Source organism: Oncorhynchus tshawytscha, linkage group LG13 (genome assembly GCF_018296145.1).
Source record: "Oncorhynchus tshawytscha isolate Ot180627B linkage group LG13, Otsh_v2.0, whole genome shotgun sequence".
NCBI classification, from domain to species: domain Eukaryota; kingdom Metazoa; phylum Chordata; class Actinopteri; order Salmoniformes; family Salmonidae; genus Oncorhynchus; species Oncorhynchus tshawytscha.
In genome coordinates, this window is record NC_056441.1 from 16,504,189 (window position 1) to 16,526,367 (window position 22,179).

The 22,179-nt window shown below is 42.0% G+C and overlaps 2 protein-coding genes across 4 annotated transcripts in view; both read left to right on the top strand.

Annotated features, from left to right (window-relative positions):
• The first annotated feature begins 117 nt into the window (after nt 1-117).
• Nucleotides 118-11,911, top strand: si:ch211-13c6.2. 2 transcript variants are annotated; one of them, XM_024440937.2, is made up of 13 exons: nt 118-443; nt 577-645; nt 3,209-3,233; nt 7,252-7,338; nt 7,510-7,655; nt 7,797-7,916; nt 8,255-8,300; nt 8,475-9,672; nt 9,805-9,853; nt 10,367-10,444; nt 10,594-10,707; nt 10,877-11,117; nt 11,244-11,911. In XM_024440937.2, exons 1-13 carry the CDS (start codon nt 384-386, stop codon nt 11,492-11,494), a joined length of 2,484 nt encoding a protein of 827 aa, XP_024296705.1. In that variant the 5' UTR covers nt 118-383; the 3' UTR covers nt 11,495-11,911. The 2 variants fall into 2 exon arrangements, with proteins under 2 accessions (XP_024296705.1, XP_042151178.1); XM_042295244.1 differs by lacking the exons at nt 118-443; nt 3,209-3,233.
• A 1,652-nt stretch (nt 11,912-13,563) lies between these two features.
• The window catches only part of LOC112264383 (nuclear transcription factor Y subunit gamma), a 53,980-nt gene continuing 45,364 nt past the window's right edge, over nt 13,564-22,179 (top strand). For both annotated transcript variants that reach the window (XM_024440949.2, XM_042295245.1), the window contains exon 1: nt 13,564-13,679. In XM_024440949.2, coding sequence (XP_024296717.1) covers nt 13,679 — 1 coding nt within the window. In that variant the 5' untranslated portion in view covers nt 13,564-13,678. The remainder of the gene's footprint in view (nt 13,680-22,179) is intronic.

Genomic DNA, 22,179 nt, shown 5'->3' on the forward strand with positions numbered 1-22,179 from the left:
ACACATGACCTCTAAAAATACAGTACTTTCAATGTCACATTGTAAAGCGATGTGAGCACCAGCCCAGCAGGTGGCGGTATAGCATTTAGACCAGCAACATGGGGAATTATGTTGGTCAACCAGATTAAACAGGAAGTGGGTTTCTAAAAGCCAGCAAGCCATTTTTCTCTTTTATTTGATCGAAAAATAACTAGCATAGTTTGCAAAAACTGTCTTATATTTATACTGTGTGAAATCCGGTTGTCTTTTAACCTTGTTTTCGCTAAATTAGCATTAGCTGGTTATTCACCCATCAGCTAACGTTCGTTTACTAACAACAGGGTATCTTTAGGTCGGTTCAGCTAGCTAGGTAAGTGGCTAAATTTCAAATTTCCGGGGCAACAATGGAAGGTTTAGAAACGACATACGAGGATTCTAATGCCGAGGACTACATTGATTGTGCTGTAAGTAACGTTGAGTGTAGCCTAGGCACAATAAGCTAAACAAAAATATGTTTGTAACAAGCTAACGACGTTACTAGGCTAGGCTAGCCGTTTTTTTCCACCACCACATCATGAAGAATCTTCTGTTTTTCAGATCTGTACCAGATCCATTCGGGGTGAAACCCTGTATAAGATCCACCGGACTACAGTACTACACATGAGGGTAAGAAGCAAAGTTGCAGTCAAATATTTTAACTACTCAAGTCACAACGATCTGTTAGCATCTTATAACTAATAGCGTAATAAGGTCAAGACAAATCATGAGTAAAATTCCTGTTCACAAAATCAATCACAACGGTAAGTTTAAAAATAGTTATCAATTTCAAGCAGGAGGATGTGCTGAATGGGGCAATTCCATGGTGATGGAATTACAGACTTGTGATTATTTATTTTTTCACTTTAAAAATGTATGCCAACACAACCATTGATTTCAAAGTTTAACAAACCATACAACTCTATGCATACTGATTACTTGAACAATTTACACAGTAAAACAAATGACTGGATAATTGTTTTTGCCAGAGTTACGGTAAAATCTCCCTCAGTTATATTCTGTTATCCGCACAGTTCTTCCTGTAAATGTGTTGTAAAATCTTCTGTGGAAATTGTTAAGTAGTCCTTGTGCATCATCCATAGAGTTCAAAGTTTAACAAACCATAGAAATCAATGGTATTTGTTTGGTATACAATTGAAAAATAAGTCTCAGCATGATTCCTTTACCATGGAATTGCACATAGACGTCCTCTGTTATTAACCTCTTCTTTCCAGAACCAAGGTACTGTGTTTTGTGTTCTTCAAGAGCTTCCAGAAAGCAGCTATTGTTCACTTGTGGTCTCGTATGATATTTTTCCTCTTTCCAGATGGCTTCATTCTGCTTGTACAAATAACCAGCAAGGTATGGACTTAAATAAAGTTCATCTTTGCTTTCACCTTTGGTGTACCACCACCTGATTTATGGTACAGTATTTTCCATAAAACTCTTGTTTTAGTGAATATTGTTGATGAACATGGCACCACGCCAACAAGAATGAAGGAACAAATCTCCATGAAGTATCTAAAACCTCTTGATGTGTAACAAATATGTGCACATTGGAACTGTTTTAGTTTATTTGTGCTATCTCTTGATTCCTCTTGCTCCCAGTAACAACTTTTAAGATGGGAGTGTGCCAACAATATACTTTTTTGTGTTGCGTCATGGTTGAACAGAAGCCACGAGAGGCAAAATCGTGGTCATATTCTTCTTGGAAAGGTGTTGACTTTGGAACTTACCGAGTTCCTTCATTTTTACCCTGTGCCGTATTCATGACGCTTGGAGATGTCCCCTGTCTAGGTGCTGTAAAATACTGATGGATATTGCTGGGTTTGAGTCGTCATGACAACTTGTGGGAATATTGGAATGTAGAGAGAGTTGGTAGAAGGGAAAATGGTCTAATATTTTATGTCATTTGGAAGAAGGAAAAATGCAACTTAGTCATGCTTGCATACATTTTTTACGTATGGGTGGTCCCAGGAAACGAACCATCTATCCTGGCATTGCAAGCGCCAGGCTCTACCAATTGGGCTACAGAGGACTATGTCTAGGCTTGTCTTTAAAGGATCAAATTAATCCCTTTACTTTTCCCATGCAAAGTTGAGTCTACTTTTGCCGTCATGTTAGGTTTGGTTCTTCAATTCCCATGTTTCATTCTAATGGAACAACTTGACTTTCCACTTCAACTTCACTGCTGCTCCAAAGACAGATCTTTTTGCCCTCAAAAGCAGATCATCTCGAGAAGGGACACCTATGTCTTGTCTTCCTGCTTTGGTCTCTTCGTGATTTATATCAAAAACAAAAATGTCCTTTATAACTGAGTATTTCAAGATTTTTTCAAAGTAGTACTGTTGGCTCCTGTTAAGTGAGACAAGTGAACTCCGTACAAAGCTGTTCACTAGTCTCAATTGGAATATTGTTCATAATTTTTTATTTTTTATACACCAGATCTGCATGCTCTGTTTTAGTGTACAAATTCAGTCCGAAGCCCTATCCGGAGTCCTTTGCATTGAACCGTCTTCGAGCGAGGTATTATAATAGAGAAATATCTTGACAATTTATTAGGGCAATGATTCGCCCTTAATTTACCTACAGGACTTTGTCACCACAGTATCATGGATCTTATTCACCTCTGAAGCATGCGGAGTGTCTTCCACTGGAATATTTCTGATGCTAGAAATTATAGTTGGAAGCAACCACATTCCGCTTTCAGTCGTTGTATGCCTCTTGGAGATATTTCATAGTTTTCAAACCACAATTTTGCATTACAATGAGCTTGTGATCATAAGAGGATGGACAGAGCAAACGAACAAAACACAAATTCCAATGTACTCAATATTTTTTTAAAGCTTTCAAATCAAATGAAGACACCCAGTTGCTAAGTTTGTGTCACACCCAAACAATGGAAGTATAGGTACTAAATTAAGAGGGGCAGGTAAGGTCCAGGTCAGAGTCCAGATTGGGATGTATAGTATTACTCCCAAATGGCCCATCAGTGCACCTCGAGCTTTAGGTGTGGCTTCCTATTATATGTGTATGGTGTGCATGTGATTCCGTCCCGGGTCCTAACCCCATCTTTATCTGTAGTTCTGATAGCAAGGTTGCTGGTTACACCAACCAGTTACCCGCTGATCCATTGCTGATTGACCTAACTGAACCTGTTTTTCTCGGTTGCGTCTCCCTTCATTCCTGACAGAAAGAGGACCACCTGGTTTCTACTGGTAAGTAATTTCATCTTCCCTTCACTCACTGATTGTCGACGATGAGCTTGGGACCTCTGTAAGTGTCTTGTTGCTGCCCTTTCCTTCTGGCAGGGGTAAAGGAAGTTCAGAGTTTCAAACAGGCTCACTACCCTCTGTGCCAATAGTGTTAGTGCACGTTGTATGGAAGGGTTGGTACATAGTCATTTTTGTTGAGTAAAATTCAATTAAACTGAGACTGCGATATGAACCTGCCACGATGAGCACCATGCAGCACCTCAGATCAGATGTGTGATGCAAGACCATGTGCTCAGAGTATCTGCTCATATAAAAGGAACAATACTTTTAACATTAATGTGCACCCGTTTATTTATTATCCTATGAACTACTACTAGTTTGATGGCTGCAGCCATCAATTGTCCTATTAACAATCACACATATTAGCAAACTTACTTTTCAAACTTCACATTTCTCTTGTATAAGCTACTTATCGTAATGAACAATGTCAGTAAAATGCTTGCGATAAGTGATCGGTGTCGATCATTTTCGGGTTTATTGTCCCAGCTCTAGGGTAGGGATGTTCCAAGGATCCCGGATAGCACTAACCATGCTTTCAGTTGTTGGGGAAATCAGTCCTATATTGCTGTTTGCTTTGCATTACTGACTCTACCTTCAGAGAGAGAGAGCAGTACCATAGCTTCACATGGTAGCAGTTTCTGTGAACATACAGTACCAGTGAAAAGTTTGGACACCTACTCTTTGCAGATTTTATTTTTATATGACCAAATAATAGCGACGACATCAACTATGCAATCATGTAGCAACCAAAAAAGTGTTAACCAAATCAAAATATATTTTATTTTTGAGATTCTTCAAATAGCCATCCTTTGCCTTGATGATAGCTTTGCACACACTCAACCAGCTTCATGAGGTAGTCAAGTGGTGTGCATTTAAAATTTTTATTTTACCTTTATTTAACTAGGCAAGTCAGTTGAGAACAAATTCTTAATTTCAATGACGGCCTAGGAACAGTGGGTTAACTGCCTTGTTCAGGGGCAGAACGACAGATTTTTTACCTTGTCAGCTCGGGGATTCGATCCAACCTTTCGGTTACTAGTCCAACGCTCTAACCACTAGGCTATGCTGCCGCCCCAAAAATTAACAGGTGGGCCTTGGTAATTTGTGGAATTTCTTTCCTCCTTCAATGCGTTTGAGCCAATCAGTTGTGTTGTGACATGGTAGGATTGGTAAGTAAGACACATCTCAACATCAACTGTTCAGAGGAGACTGCGTGAATCAGGCCTTGATGGTCGATTGCTGCTAAGAAAACACTACTAAAGGACACCAATAAGAAGAAGAGCCTTGCTTGGGCCAAGAAATACAAGCAATGGCCATTAGACCGGTGGAAATCTGTTTTTTTGGTTCCAACCTCTGTGTCTTTGTGAGACGCAGAGTAGGTGAACGGATGATCTCTGCATGTGTAGTTCCCACTGTGAAGCATGGAGATGGTGTGGGGGTGCTTTGCTGGTGACACTGTCTGTGATTTATTTCAAATTCAAGGCACACAACCAGCATGGCGACCACAGCATTCTGAAGTGATACGCCATCCCATGTGGTTTGCGCTTAGTGGGACTATCATTTGTTTTTCAACAGGACAATGACCCAACACACCTCCAGGCTGTGTAAGGGCTATTTTACCAAGAAGGAGAGTGATGGAGTGCTGCATCAGATGACTTGGCCTCCACAATCACTCGACCTCAACCCAATTGAGATGGTTTGGGATGAGTTGGACCGCAGAGTGAAGGAAAAGCAGCCAACAAGTGCTCGGCATATGTGGGAACTCCTTCAAGATTGTTGGAAAAGCATTCCAGGTGAAGCTGGTTGAGAGAATGCCAAGAGTGTGCAAAGCTGTCATCAAAGGATGGCTACCTCAAAATCTCAAATAACATTTATTTTGATTTGTTTACATTTTTTGGTTACTACATGATTCCATATGTGTTATTTCATAGTTTTGATGTCTTCACTATTTTCTACAATGTAGAACCCTTGAATGAGTAGGTGTCAACTTTTGACTGGTACTGCACCTGATTATGTAAAAAAAAATGCTCTTCCCATTTCCTGTGACGTCCACTCATTGGTATGAGAGAAAAATAACTTTATTGTTGGTTACTGCAAAAAATAGCTGTTTTGTCAAACCAATCTAGCTGGCTCTTGCTGAAATAAGAATGGATTATGTCCATGCTCACCGGTGGATTTCAACAGGTCATTAAACCATAGTATGTCTGCAGTCTACCACCTGAAACCATTAAGACTAAAGTAAATGTGTCTGTATGTGGAATGAAATTTCACACCAATCAATTGGATCCAAATCTGTGAACTGGGATTTGAGTCTAAGTAAGTATGTGGTTCTCCTGTTCTCCATGTACTGGAAGATGCTAGCTGGACAGAGGAAAATAAACATCCAAAGGCCATTGTTGTCTATGCTTTTAAGAGGAGGACATGGCAATGGAATTGGAAAGCCCCTCAATCACTTTCTTTAAAGGACTCTCTATATAGGGAACTCCTAAGTGCGAATGCAGTGAAGGCTTTGGCCCACAACTGACCTGCCAGCAATCACACAGCCCTTAACCAGACATGTGATTTAGCAAAGTCCCTTGCTTAGTGCAAGTGGCTATGTGTTGTCCCATTCTCCCACCCCGAGCACTGAGGACTGAAAACATCCACACTTTGGGTGATGTGTTTGAGTGAAAAGCACCTTTTCTGAGGCCGCAGTCATGTGGTCCCACAGCCTTCACACACTTGCTAAAAAATCCGTGACTCTTTGCATTGTGCTCACTCTTGTAGCTATCGGTATGCACACTTGAATGTCACCTTACAAAACTGTTTCGGCTGGCCTTTGGCGCAGAAGTATTTTCCTTTTATTTTTGAACAATGTTAAAAAGCTTAATCTGTATATATCGTATGAACTAGAATTAACAGCAAGAGGGACATGAATGGTCACCTCGATGTTGATTTGCATCGCTATTCCTCGACTGCCTTCTATTTTTCTGCAATCGAATGTCCTAATGGACACTTCAAGAGTTCTACATTGCACAGACCGTAAGACTTAACAGTGGATGCGTTGAGCTGTGCCTGCTATTCTCACAGGTCAGTGTGCAAAAAATAAAATCGGCTGAGATATTAGACAAACATTGCGCAATCCTGTCCCTGGTAAGCATGCTTCAATCTCTTTGAAGAGACTCAATTCTATTAGGATTGCAGTTCACTCCCCTTGGACCCACAGCTACTTCTGGTTTTCCTGCAGTTGTCAGAAATGGGATTTCTGCGCTGTGAGGTCATTGCGGTTTCTATGGCTGATTTGGTTGAAGGAACTCCCCAAGAAACACTTGAAAACGCCAGTCTCTTGGTAGTGACTCGCAGTCTGGGTGGAATGTCTGAAGGACTCAAACCATTTCCTTCAGCAGACCAATCCATCATTTCAGTATGTATCCGTAACGTATATCACGCATGGATGATGGCCAGGTTATCCATGAATTTTAACCATTCGTGAAAAACAAACACTTGAATGCAGTTGGTTGAACTGGAGGGGGAGCAGTTCATACACGCAGATGAAGGACCTGGAAGGATTCTGTATAGAAGAATGGTCGAAGAACCCTCCCAATGTGTTCTACAACTCATTAAACATTTTAGAAAAAGTTTTGAAAACAGGGATGTCAATTTTGACCCATACTTTTGAAAGAAAATGATTGTTTATTAACAAGTCATCTTTATCTGAGCAATTGTATTAGCATAATATAATTTCCCTTTTCGTTGCATGCAATATAGATCAGTATATTTATTTGAGTCATTTTTGCTAGGGTTTATCAAGGGTGTCAATAATTCCGGACCCCACTGTATGTATGTGAATTATTGACTTTTCCAGTGCTACGATTTGTTACGTTTTTACCGCTCTAGTCTGTTCAAGCACTATTTGTCATCTAAAGACCATATCATTGATTGTGGCATTGATCTCTAACTTCTGATGTTGTGGATCTCACAGGGCGGGCTACCAGGGATCATGAGTTACCAGATTTCACGGATATCAAACACTACCTCCAATACCTGAAACTTGATGAGCCAATCATCGGTAACTACTGTATTTTAAAACAATGTCTAATTCAACACACAATTATAACTTCCAAGTTGGTGCCCAAAGAGCATATACTTGTCGAAGTGAACTGGGTCAAAATTAGTTAAGAGAGAGTTGTCGGTTTAAAGTGTCCCTTTCTGACCTGTACATCTCATTTCTTCATGTCAGGTTTGAGTCTTCTGGCGGAGGTGGAGCCAGTCTCCCATGACCGTCAGCCTGGCCCCAGATACATCTGCAGATTATGCGATCTGGAGGCATCCTTACCCAACATGGTCAATCATTTAATTGGTCGCAGACATCGACAGAATTACCTGGTAAGGAGGATATTTACTGGCATAACCTGGATATGTGTCTCATGCATGATCCTCTTGCCGGACATGTATTAAAGCTAAGCAAGGATCATGGTGGTCAGGATCTTAAATATAGTGATGCTTGATGTACTTTCCTTTTTGTAGGATATGAAAAGGAAAGACTTGGTGACATGGGACAGTACCAATGCCCTGGCTCAATCAGGGAAGGCTTTACGAGCCATGGCGGAGATTGTGGAAAGACAGAATGGGCAAGGAAGTCCAAAGGTAAGTCATCATGATTCCCTTTGGTAAGGTACCTGCTTATTGACAAGAGTTTGCATTTATATTTGAGTCATTTTGCAGACGCTCTTATCCAGAACGACTTACAGGAGCAATTAGGGTTAAGTGCACATCAACGGATTGTTTTTACTTAGTCAACTCAGGGATTTGAACCAGCAACCTTTAGGTTACTGGCCAACGATCTTAACGACTAGGCTACCTGTCACTGTACGTCTACATACCAGTCTATGTGCCTCTCGTAAAGTAATTGTTTCATTTATTTGCAAGTGTTATTTGTGTTCTATTTGAAATCTTCTGATCCTAATCTTTGGTTTTTATTTTAGCCTTTGAGGAAAAAACGAAATGTGGGCAAATTGAACATTTCTAGAGGTAAGATCTTTTCAGAATTATTTCGACACGGCTATTAGTAAAATCAGAAAAAAAAGAAAAAAAAAATCTAAACTAAACATTTTCCGATCATGAGTCATTGAACTAGTAGTGTTTATTCTCAACTTGTCCAATATCAAACAGAAAACATTGTCAATGTTATTTTCCCTTTTTCAGTTCCCCCGAAAGAAAGAGGGGCCAAGAATCAGCCAAAACCAACACTTTCTCATCCATCAGACATGAGGCGGGAAGGACACCTGCATCCGGGGAGGATAGATTTCCCGGACGGGGAGTACCACCACAGAGGAGGCCGTCCTGAAGATGATCTATATAGACCTCCCTTCCATGAAGACGATCCTTACTTATTGTCCGGGGCAGTGCGAGAGGTTTACCTGAGAGGAGGAGAACCCAGCCTGCGTGGTTTTGAGGAAGACGAGCTTCGTAGAGCAGGCTATCATGAAGATGACCTTCGTAGAAGGGATCACTACCTTGAAGAACAAATCCATGGTCAGGAGTATTTGGAGGACATGCGTAGACGAGAGTTTTTGGAGTCCAGGCCAGGTCACCAAGAGGAAATCCCTCATCGCCAAGCATACCCTGAAGAACCTCCACGCAGGAGTGTCTACCCGGAGAATGATCCTCTCAAACAGTTCTATTCTGATGAGGTTCTCCGTAGAACATTTCATGCTGCTGAAGCTTCTAAGGAGCGGGCCTTTCGACAAGATGAATCACCACATGGGAGGAGCTATCCTCATGTTCCGGCCTATCCGCAGGAATTTCCTCCTGAACGTGCCTATCCTGACAAAGCGCCTCTCTGCTTTGAACACGCCCATGGAAGGGCAGCCCACGGACCACCTGTTCATGAAGACCCTTACTCCGAGGATACCCGTAGAAGCGGATACCTTGAGGAGGCACAACGCAGGGCGTACAATGAGGAACAACGTGGGCCAGCCTATCCAGAAGGCAACCCTCATAGGCGATCTCACGACAGGGATCCAAACGGCCGTGGCTACCCCAAGGGGCCAGATGGGCAAGGAGCTGCTGACGAAGACTTGAGGTTCCCAAATCAAATGGAGGGACCAATGGAGACAGGGGGTCAAGGCAGCAGGGAGCATTTGTTTGACCTTGTCAAGGCCATTCGTCAGGAGGGGAGGGGTCCGCAGCATCCAGAGATGGAGCGAGGGATGGGACCACCAGGAATGAGGGGGACTCCTCAGAAGCCAGCAGAGGGTGGCAGAATGAGAACAGAGATCCCTGAACCTTTCCGGCGCTTCCTGGAAGGAGCCACAGATGACCACAAGAGCCCCGGGAAACGGAAGAGAAAGAGCAGGTTCTCTGATGCCACAGAACAGGAGGAGGACGTGTTGAAGTTAATGTAAGTGTGAATAACTACACATCACCACGTGTTAAACTTCTCCATCATTACACCCTGAGGTGAAAGGTGTTTTGGTTACCATTACGCTAAGGGTGTTCTATAATGATTCTTACAAAATCTTCTTCCCTCCAGGCAAGCTGGTGACAATAGAAGAAGGTCAGAACCTTTTGCCAAGCCACAGGTATATAGACAATGTTTTTAATTAAACCTTTATTTAACTAGGCAAGTCAGAACAAATTCTTCTTTACAAGGACGGCCTACACCGGCCAAACCCGGACGACGCTGAGACAATTGTGCGCCGCCCTATGGGACTCCCAATCACGGCCAGTTGTGATACAGCCTGGAATCGAACCAAGGTGTTGGTAGTGACTTCAAGCACCGATGCAGTGTGTTAGACAGCTGCGCCACTCGGGAGCCCTCTGCTAAGCGTAACTGACATTTTTAAATGATTTACATTTTAGTAATTCAGCAGGCACTCTTATCCAGAGTGACCTACAGGAGCAATGGGGTTAAGTGCCTTGCTCAAGGGCACGTTGACAGATTTTGCCTAGTCGGCTCAGGATTTGAACCAGCAACCTTTCTGTTACTGGCCCAATGCTCTTAACCACTAGGCTACCTGCCGCAACTGACAATTGTTGAAGTTTGTTAATTGTCTGTGTAATGTCTTATTGAGTACCTTATTCTAATTGTTTAGGGTGCTTATCAAGGAGTAGCAGGCTCCAGACCAATGGCAGAGGCAACTCCAGACACTGGGAATGTTTTGGATGTACTGGTAAGATCCTAATAAAAGAGTAACACCAATCAAAATGCCATACCTTTTGCACAAAGACAACTGTCATAGCCTTTAGTTGATGACTTTTGGGAAGAGAAACTGTATTATTTAACTGACCATGTTCTTTAATGTACTTGCTTTCCCTCTAGAATAACATACAGGTTGAGAATGTGGAAGAGGCCAACTTCCTGAAGGACAAGCTGTGTAACCTTCTGAAAGAGTTCCAAGACAAAAAATATGAGAAGACAGCGGTAATGCCTGCGGTAAGTATTCATTGTGTTGCACAGCATGTTGCGCAGTTTCTTTACGGATGTCAGTTGACGATGAATGGATCATAGGCTGACTTGAGAATGTGAACATTTCCTCTTCTCTGAAACTTTAAAAAAGTTGGTTTATGTAAGTAAGATGGTCCTTTCCTCATTTCAACTGTAGTACAAAAGCCTACATCCAACAGTAATTTCCAAAGAATATAATCACATGAGCAAGGATCACCTGGAAAATCCCAGAGATGACTATGAAAGAAACTACATAGAAGTGCAAGAGGAGAGACATTACGAAGGCCATCCTCCCAGACACTCAAAGGAACGCTCACAGGAGTGCTACACTCCAGAGACCCCACAGGATCCTTACAGAGACACAGACATGAGAATGGAGAGGAGAGCTCAATATGAAGGTAAACTATGTATGCATGTTTCTCACAACAAAATTGCAGAAGTTCATTACAGTCATTTTGTATATCTTTTTGTGGGACTTTAAAAATAATAATAATTCCACATCTACGTCATCTTTCTTCTTTCAGAGGTCTTTGGGCATGTTGAGATGTACCCACAATCTCATGCTCGTCCAGAGGAGCCAATGGCATACCCCCACGAGAGTTGTCAGGGGCCGATGTACCCTCGTGATTACCCACCTGCAGGGGATCTTCACAATCCATTCAATCCTACACCCCCAATACACTGGGAGCGGGGGTACAGGACGGGTGTCCCTCAATCCACCAGCCTAGACAAAATCACCTCCACTCTCCTGGAGCTTGTGGCAAGGAAAAAGTGATTTTACAGTAGAACCACCATGTGTAAAAAATATTTGTATTGATCTGAGCTCAACTGTATTTCTGTTGGAATTTTGCTTTTGAAATGTTTCTACACTTTTATTTGCTTTAATTGTTCATCTTGATGGCTAGTTAAGGGTTAAAGGTTTTGTAGCAATTATTTGACATTAGTAATCCGAAAATATGCTTTGAACGGTGTAGACATGTTGTTGAAAACAAAATGATTTCTTTTGAATAACTTCTATTCACTTAACACTGCATTGTAACTGACAAAACATTTGTGACCACAAATCAGTTCTGATCCAAACAAGATGGTTAAAGAAATATTACACTGAACAAAAATATAAGCGCAACATGTAAAGTGTTGGTCCCTTGTTTCATGAGCTGAAATAAAATATCCTAGAAATGTTCCATACACACCAAAAGTTTCTCATTTTGTGCACAAATTATTTTACATCTCTGTTTGTGATCATTTCTCCTTTTCCAAGATAATCCATCCACCTGACAGGTGTGGCACATCAAGAAGCTGATTAAACAACATGATCATTACACAGGTGCACCTTGTGCTGGTGTCAACAGGTCACTAAAATGTACAGTTTTGTCACACAACACAATGCCACATATCTCAAGTTTTGAGGGAGCATGCAATTGGCATGCTGATTGCAGGAATGTCCACCAGAACTGTTGCTGGAGAATTTATTGTTAATTTCTCTACCATACACTGCCTCCAACATTGTTTTAGAGAATTTGTCAGAACATCCAACCGTCCCTACAACCACGTGTAACCACTGCAGCCCAGGACCTCTACATCCAGCTTCTTCACCTGCGGGATTGTCTGAGATCAGCCACCTGGACAGCTGATGAAACTGGGTTTGCACAAGTGAATAATTTTTGCTCAAACTGTCTTAGGGAAGCTCATCTGTGTGTTTGTCGTCCTCACAAGGGTTTTGACCTGACTGCAGTTCCGCGATGTAACCAACTTCAGTGGTCAAATGCTCACCTTCGATGGCCACTGGCACACTGGAGAAGTGTGCTCTTTAGAGATTAATACCGGTTTCAACTACATGGCAGACTGAGTATAGCGTTGTGTGGGCAATCGGTTTGCTGATGTCAACATTGTGAATAGAGTGCCCCATGGTGGCTGTGTGGTTATGGTATGGGCAGGCATAAGCTACAGACAATGGTATTTTATCAAAGGCAATTTGAATACATAGAGATACCGTGACGAAATCCTGTGGCCCATTGTGGTGCCATTCATCCACCGCCATCACCTCATGTTTCCACATGATAATGCATTGCCCCATGTCTCAAGGATCTGTACACAATCCCTGGAAGGTGAAAATGTCCCAGTTCTTACATGGCCTGCATACTCACCAGACATTTCACCAATTGAGCATGTTTGGGATGCTCTGGATCAACGTGTACGACAGCATGTTCCAGTTCCCGCAAATATCCAGCAACTTTGTACAGCCATTGATGAGAAGTGTGACAACAGTCCAAGGCCAGAATCAACATCATGATCAACTATGTGAATGAGATCTGTCGTGCTGCATGAGGTGACCAACAGATGCATATGTGTGACCAACAGAATCATATCTGTATTCCCAGTCATGTGAAATCCATAGATTTGGACCCAATTTATTTATTTAAATTGACCGATTTCCTTATATGAACTATAACTAAGTAAAAGCTTTGAAATTGTTGCATTTTATATTTTTGTTCAGTGTAGTTTTCCATACAAGGATTAGAAAAATATCGACATTGGGATAGAATGGGAACACAGAGTATTTGGTTTTCAAATATAGGTTATTATCCTATAAGTGATGTGGTAGAATAAGCTGTTTTACTTGTTCTTTCCGTGGCAGTTACGTGTTTCTCTGCATGTTTGATGCAGATAATCTCTTATGGAAGTGGGTGGAACAGCACCATAGATTTATGGCCAGCAGGTCCCTAAATTATTCACACACCATTGCACACCCTTTGACTTCCTGGGTTTGTAAAATAATTATGTGAAACATTTTGTAGTTTGAGGCTCAGAATTTGAAGTTCTTGACGTCAGCGCACCAACGTAGCACAGTTTCCGGTTAGAGCAGAAGTACTTGGCAGCCATCTTGTTTCCCGTTGCTACTGAAATAAAATAAATAATACGGTGAGCTGAACTTCACTTGTGCTAACCCGTAAAACAAAGTGAGTAAAAATCAGATTATATACATGGTTAATATCTATATGTGAAACCATACTGTGTCGCTATGGAATTGGGGCTATGACTTTGCGCATTTTCAATTGCTGTTCTTGTCCAATAGACGATTGTTTTGGAAGATGAACATAGGCGCCATTTCCCTCCCAGCTCTCTGAGCCGCTTATTGGTGGCCAGCTGAAAGGAACCGAGGCGGCCAAGAAACTGCCGCACTGAGGCCGCCATGTTGGCTCTTGTCTAAATTCTGCTTCGTACGACTGGCGATTTTTGGTAGATCCCTAATGGCGTCAGTTTCACAACTAACTGAACCCGTAGAAACCTTGATTGGTGGAATCTAGTCCGAGGTTTGATTGGTCTGAAGGACAGATCCAAACGTAGTCTTTATTGGTTAGAGAGCTTTACCCCAGTTTTGCAAACTTTCCATTGATCAGCAGTACCTGTTGTTCAGTAGCGAATTAGCTCTAACACATGGGCCAATGTGTAGCGTGTATCATCGTCTTCCATTGACTGGGTTGGGTTTACCATCGAGCACATAAGTAAACTAGCTTAAACAACTACCTGAGACCGGGCTCTCTAGCCCTGTTTCTGGAGAGTTACGTTCCTGTAGGTTTTCGCTGCAACCCTAAAGCACCTGATTCCAATAATGATTTGGTTGAGCAATTGAATCAGGTTAGTTATAACTGGTTGGGTTGAAAACCTACAAGGGTTTAAAAAGGGCAAAGATTGAGTCTTTTCTTGTTGGTGGAATATGTTCTTTGGACAAAGGTGTTTATTTTGGAAACCCTTTTGAAGTCAAGAGGATGGTTAAAAAGGAGAGTTGGGAAAAGTGGATGCGGTCAAAGCAACAAAGGAGTGGTATGGTGTTTATCGTGTGTATCTAAAGAGCAAAAGGAGCGTGAAATGTGGCTTATCGACGCATGAAGTAGACTGCATTGATTTTTGGAGTAGGGTATCGGTAAAAGGTGTCATCTCTGGCATCCCGTTGGACATAAATAATATCTTAGACCAAAAATTCCAGGAGTAGTTAATGTACGTGGCTTGACCCGTATGGAGAATGGGGGAAAAGGAGCAAAGTTTATCTGTATTATTGATGTTTGATGAGTATTTACCACCCTCTGTAAAGTTGGGATATACAGTGCATTCAGAAAGTAGTCAGTGCACAACTTTTTCCACATTTTTGTTATGTTACAGCCTTATTCAAAAATGTATTAAATGAATGTTTTTCCTCATCAGTCTACACACAATACCCCATTATAACAGAGAAAACAGGTGTTTAGATTTTTTTTGCATGTTCATAAAAAATAAAAAACTTAAGTATTCAGACTCTTTGCAATGAGACTCAAAATTGAGCTCAGGTGCATCCTGTTTCCATTGATCATCCTTGAGATGTTTCTAGAACTTGTTTGGAGTCCACCTGTGGTAAATTCAATTGATTGGACATGATTTGGAAAGGCACCTGTATATATAAGGTCCAACAGTTGACCGTGCATGTCAGAGCAAAAACCAAGCCATGAGGTCGAAGGACTTGTCCGTAGAGCTCTGAGACAGGATTGTGTCATGGCACAGATCTGAGGAAGGGTACCAAAACATTTCTGCAGCTTTGAAGGTCCCCAATGAACACATCCTTAAATGGAAGATGTTTGGAACCACCATGTCTCCTTCCTAGAGCTGGCTGCCTGACCAAACTGAGCAATCTGTGGAGAAGGGCCTTGGTCAGGGAGATGACCAAGAACCTGATGGTCACTCTGACAGAGTTCCGGGGGTCTTCTGTGGAGATGGGATAAACCTTCCAGAAGGACAACTATCTCTTCAGCACTCCACCCATCAGATCTTTATGGTAAAGTGGCCAGACGGAAGCCACTCCTCAGTAAAAGGCAGATGACAGCCCGCTTGGGATTTGCCAAAAGGCACCTAAAGACTCTCATACCAAGAGAAACAAGATTCCCTTGTCTGATTAAACCGAGATCGAACTCTTTGGCCTCAATGCCAAGCGTCAAGTATGGAGGAAACCTGGCACCATCCCTAACGTGAAGCATGGTGGTGGCAGCATCATGCTGTGGGGATGTTTTTCAGTGGCAGGGACTGGGAGACTAGTCAGGATCGAGGGAGAGATGAATTGAGCAAAGTTCAGCGAGATCCTTTATGAAAACCTGCTCCAGAGCACTCAGGACCTCAGACTGGGGTGAAGGTTTGTCTTCCAACAGGACAATGACCCCTCCAACCAAGACCATGCAGGGGTGGCTTTGAGAAGTCCTCAAGTGGCCCAGCCAGAGCCCGGACTTGAACCCGATCAAACATCTCTGGAGAGACTTGAAAATAGCTGTGCAGTGACGCTCCCCATCCAACCTGGCAGAGCTTGAGAGGATCTGCAGAGGATAATTAGAGAAACCCCCCAAATACAGGTGTGCCAAGCTTGTAGTGTCATACCCAAGAAGACTCAAGGCTGTAATCGCTGCCATAGGCGCTTCAGCAAAGCACTGAGTAAATGGTCTGAGTACTTATGTAAATGTGATATTTCAGCATTTTTAAAACCTGTTTTGCTTTGTCATCTCCATTTCCACCAGACATTTTTGTGTGCACTGACTCTTATCAGAGAATGGTTTGCAAGCCCTGTCACATCCTACGAGCGTCAGAGCCTGTGTAGTACGATTCGACCTTAGTCCTGTATTGACACTTGTTTGATGGTTCATCGGAGGGTATAGCAGGATTTCTTATAAGCTTCTGGATTAGAGTCCCGCTCCTTGAAAGCGGCAGCTCTAGCCTTTAGCTCAGTGCGGATGTTGTCTGCAATCCATGGCATCTGGTTGGGATATGTACTAGTGATGCACCGATATGACATTTTTGGCCGATACCGATATCCAATATTTTCCTTGCCAAAAAAAACCCAGATACCGATATTTAAACTTTTAGCTGCCTTTTAAGCATTCTAGTACAGTTAAATAGTTAACACACACGGACACAGCGGTCTAAGGCACTGCATCTCAGTGCAGGAGGTGTCACTACAGTCCCTGGTTCGAATCCAGGCTGTGTCACATCCGGCTGTGATTGGGAGTCCCATAGGGCGGCGCACAATTGGTCCGGGTTTGGCTGGGGTAGGCCGTCATTGTAAATAAGAATTAGTTCTTAACTGACTTGCCTAGTTAAAGAAAGGTTACACACACACACACTGACCAAAAAGGTATTTTGTTGGCATTTACATATGTCCCCATTACCAGTAAAACATAATCAAAACCCATTTATTTCACTTACTTGCTGTGCTGTTTCGTTGTTCAGTCGTTTCATTCTCAACCAGGATTTCTTTGGAACGCCGTTTGTGTTTTTGCGTGTCAAAAACGAAAACAATGACCAGTACATAATGCTATTTGAAGTGTCAAATAAGCTTGTTGCCCAATCCGGACCTGAATATGACTGTACGTCACATAATTTAATGCGTTCATTAATTTTTACGTAGTTATTACACATTGATTTCACTATCGCTTGTATTTCATGTCACAACGATTCATCGATACATATGCTAAGATGATGGTAAAGTTGTCTCGTGCACCTACAGTGCTGGTCATAAACATTTTTTATTAATTTGCATCACTGGCAATGATGTTATTTTGAAGGCAAACTGCAAATTCCACTATTGTGCCTAATTCTTATTGTGGCTAACTTCACAACACAACCAAGTCCGGTCATGCCTCACAAGCCAGATGAAGCTAGCCGGCTGCTTATAATGTTAGCTTTGGGCAACAGGGCTAAGTAGCTGGCTAGATATTTATTTTCATGAACTGAAGTTCAATTTCAATAGGTGAACAACAAATAGCAAACTAGCTAATACTTACTCACAAGGATTCCTAAATCATTGCTAAGAATAATGAAAATGACTGCAGTTTCTACTGGTCATTGTTTTCAGGTTGGTTGTATTGGTGCTAGCTAGGTACCAAGCTAAAGCTAGCTACCCCAGAAGTTGCGGTCGAACAAATTATGCTTTATTACCGACACGGTAAATGCATCGTTTGTGGCCGGTATTTGCTTGTTTGCAGACTTTTTTGTACAGCTTTGACAGTGCTGCTGTATCTTTTTTGACATGCAAAGACCCAAACGATGTTCCATAGTGTGTATGTTGGGGCGGCAGGGTAGCCTAGTGGTTAGAGCGTTGGACTAGTAACCGAAAGGTTGCAAGTTCATATCCCTGAGCTGACAAGGTCGAATCTGTCGAACAGGCTGTTCCTAGGCCGTCATTGAAAAATGTGTTCTTAACTGACTTTCCTAGTTAAATAAAGGTAAAATAAAAATGTCATGACGCTAATCGCAGTGATGCTATTACTGTGTAACTCTGGTAGGGCAACATCTGAAAAATAGCGCACTTGGTAGTGTGTACCATTGCTCGGCCAGTCGGCGAAAGCCAACATTGCCCTCGACAGAGAACAGTTTATTGTCAAGGGCAATGAATTCCATTATCTTGGCTTTAATGGATTTTGCCTTTGAGTTGTCTTGCTGAAATTTTCTTACTCAATTTGTTGACTGTTGATCCACACAGCAGACATTGTGGGCTAGGTTAGGAATGCCGTGTTGCACGTGTATGGCAGCGTATGCACGTCAGCTTTGACATCGTTTTTGCACTTCGATGTTAAACTAGACATCGGCCGGTATCGATGTTGACATTTTTAGCTAATATCAGCTGATTCCGACATGTTCACCTATATATTGTGCATCCCTAGTATGTACGTACGGTTACTGTGGGGATGATGTCATCGATGCACTTATTAATGAAGCCAATGACTGATGTGGTGTACTCCTCAATGCCATTGGAGGAATCCCGGAACATACTCCAGTCTGTGATAGCAAAACACTCCTGTAGCTTAGCATCTGCTTCATCTGAACACTGTTTTTGATCTAGTCACTTGTGCTTCCTGATTTAATTTTTGCTTGTAAGCAGGAATCAGGAGGATAGAGTTGTGGTCAGATTTGCCTAATGGAGGGCGAGGGCGATAGCTTTGTATGCGTCTCTGTGTGTGGAGTAAAGGTGGTCCAGAGTTTTGTTTCCCTCTGGTTGCACATTTAACATCCTGATAGAAATATGGTAAAACTGATTTAAGTTTCCCTGCATTAAAGTCCCCGGCTACTAGGAGCGCTAGCTCTGGTTGAGCGTTTTAAGTTGCATTCGTATTGTTATTTTATGCCCCATTGTAAATCATCAACATCTAGAATCAGTTTTTCATATTGAGCGCAGCCAGGATTGAAGCCGGTGAGACTGTTTTATGATCCACATCTAGGATGGAAAATTGTGTGTGCATATTTTTGTGTTGGTAAGCCTATTTTATTCAGGGGTGTGTGCGTGCATGGCATAGCCCGGCAGCCCTGAGGGCTCTCTTTTGTTGTGTGTTTATAAAACTGATAGCTCGGCTCTTTGTAAAAACGGATTTGTAAAACTGATAGCCTGGCTTGTTTATCTCTAAACAGTGTCAGTAAGCGAACATGTCCCAGGCAGCAGGCACCAGCCGCACAAGTCATGGGAAGGCTTCTGCTGCAGAGTGACCTTGTCAGGTGTCATCATGGAGGTTTGGGTTTAGGCAAGTCTGCCTGCACCGCCATAGAGCTGCTCTATAATCATTAACCACCCTGGAACCAGCTCTACTTTGTTTGCCTGCTCTCCCTGTACCACAATTGAAAAGGGAACATTGAGCTTTGTGTGTGTCTCTTTCTCTCTCTCGCTCTCTTTTTCATATTTACCACTTAGTTGCAGATACGCCCCTTGTATTCATATCAGTGTGTAACTGGCAAATTGTGAGGGGTGCTGTTTAACCATGGAGGCTGTTTTCAGTTCAAATTAGGGAGGTGTTAAACAATGGAAGTGTTCACCATTCACCCAGACTCTATACCTGTATTTTGGTTACAGGGTCTTTGAAAATGCAGAAATCATGACTAGGGCCCTATCCCAACTACGAGAAATGGAGATTCTGAGGAGCGGAATGCCTAAAGAGATTTCTACTTTTGAGTTCACATTACATCCTTGCCTACCTTTCATTGTCCCTGGCAACTCGACTTTCTTATCTGCAGCTGAAATTGACCGTAAATATCACAGTAGCCGCTAGCCAGTAAACACAAACGATTATAAAATGCAAGCAAATTTTATTTTAAAACGTTTTTTATTGAACCTTTAACTAGACAAATCAATTAAGAACAAATTCTTATTTACAATGACGGCCAAACCCGGACAACGCTGGGCCAATTGTGCGCCGCCCTTTGGGACTCCCAGTCACAGCCGGTTGTGATACAGCCTGGAATTTAACCAGGGTGACGCCTCAAGCAATGAGATGCCGCAGCTTAGACTACTTGTGCCACTCGGGAGCCCTTCTAAAACATATTACAATTTTGAATAATCCAACCAAACCATATTACACTTGAATAATGCAACAATTCACAAGAATGTGCAGACAATTAAAGGGTTTGTCTCAGCCATACAAATTAAATTAGCTGAAAATACACATTATCAATTAACGTCAGCATATCAATAATGAACGTTTACCCCTCCAATGCGAATATTAACGTTATCGTACATTGTCACTGATATTATAGCTAGGCTGCACCAGTGTTTTAGTGGTGGCGCTGGATAACGTGACCTGGAAGATTTTAATTTACCATCCGTTTGAGAAATTTTCATTGGGTCCATAACCGATCCACCCACGGTGCTCAGAATGCCAACAATCATATTTAGATTAATTACCATAATCTTAACTGAACATGCAAATCATGTAATGAAGCAGCCAATAATATGTAATTTTCAAACATTTGCCAAAATGCAATTTGTGGGAAAACACCATTCTAAACAGCGCACCTGATAGCGGTTCCATATGTGACAGACAATTCTCTTTTGGAAACTTAGAAGAATCTAAAGATGGAACGACTAGGATGGGTCGCTAATATGACTAGGCCTTTGGCTTCTGGACAACGAAAGAAAGTTTAAATGAAACCAATAGAACAGGAGATAAATGGCATAGCAGTGGGTCAGTAAAAAGCATCTAAAATAATGTGTGAAGATGTCTTGAGTATAATATAAATATTGGAGGCAAGAAGGAGTTTGTGTGGCATATATATCTTTTACCTTTATTTAACTAGGCAAGGCAGTGTTAAGAACAAATTCTTATTTACAATGATGGCCTAGGAACAGTGGGTTAACTGCCTTGTTCAGGGGCAGAACGATTTTTTCCCACCAACCTTTCGGTTACAGGCCCAACGCTCTAACCACTAGGCTAACTGCCGCCCCATATGTACATACAGTGCCTTGCGAAAGTATTCGGCCCCCTTGAACTTTGCGACCTTTTGCCACATTTCAGGCTTCAAACATAAAGATATAAAACTGTATTTTTTTGTGAAGAATCAACAACAAGTGGGACACAATCATGAAGTGGAACGACATTTATTGGATATTTCAAACTTTTTTAACAAATCAAAAACTGAAAAATTGGGCGTGCAAAATTATTCAGCCCCCTTAAGTTAATACTTTGTAGCGCCACCTTTTGCTGCGATTACAGCTGTAAGTCGCTTGGGGTATGTCTCTATCAGTTTTGCACATCGAGAGACTGAAATTTTTTCCCATTCCTCCTTGCAAAACAGCTCGAGCTCAGTGAGGTTGGATGGAGAGCATTTGTGAACAGCAGTTTTCAGTTCTTTCCACAGATTCTCATTTGGATTCAGGTCTGGACTTTGACTTGGCCATTCTAACACCTGGATATGTTTATTTTTGAACCATTCCATTGTAGATTTTGCTTTATGTTTTGGATCATTGTCTTGTTGGAAGACAAATCTCCGTCCCAGTCTCAGGTCTTTTGCAGACTCCATCAGGTTTTCTTCCAGAATGGTCCTGTATTTGGCTCCATCCATCTTCCCATCAATTTTAACCATCTTCCCTGTCCCTGCTGAAGAAAAGCAGGCCCAAACCATGATGCTGCCACCACCATGTTTGACAGTGGGGATGGTGTGTTCAGGGTGATGAGCTGTGTTGCTTTTACGCCAAACATAACGTTTTGTATTGTTGCCAAAAAGTTCAATTTTGGTTTCATCTGACCAGAGCACCTTCTTCCACATGTTTGGTGTGTCTCCCAGGTGGCTTGTGGCAAACTTTAAACGACACTTTTTATGGATATCTTTAAAACCTCTTAAGCCCACCCGAGACGCAATCGTCTCATCTAGCCATCAGCAAATGCACTACGCCAAATGCTAATAGCACTCGTTAAAACTCAAACGTTCATTAAAACACACATGCAGGGTACTGAATTAAAGCTACACTCGCTGTGAATCTAGCCAGAACAAGTCAGAATATTAAAATGCTTTTAGGCGAAAGCATGAGAAGCTGTTATCTGATAGCATGCAACACCCCGAAATACCTGAATGCGACGTAAACAAAAGAATTAGCGTAGCCGGCGCTACACAAATAGCAGAAATAAAATATAAAACTTTCATTACCTTTGACGAGCTTCTTTGTTGGCACTCCTATATGTCCCA

Excerpts from the sequence above, each read along its gene's own strand:
- si:ch211-13c6.2 (XM_024440937.2), top strand. The coding sequence starts at position 384 with ATGGAAGGTTTAGAAACGACATACGAGGATTCTAATGCCGAGGACTAC. Across the intron at positions 444-576 it reads AGGACTACATTGATTGTGCT|ATCTGTACCAGATCCATTCG; the intron begins GTAAGTAACGTT and ends TCTGTTTTTCAG. Across the intron at positions 8,301-8,474 it reads CAAATTGAACATTTCTAGAG|TTCCCCCGAAAGAAAGAGGG; the intron begins GTAAGATCTTTT and ends TCCCTTTTTCAG.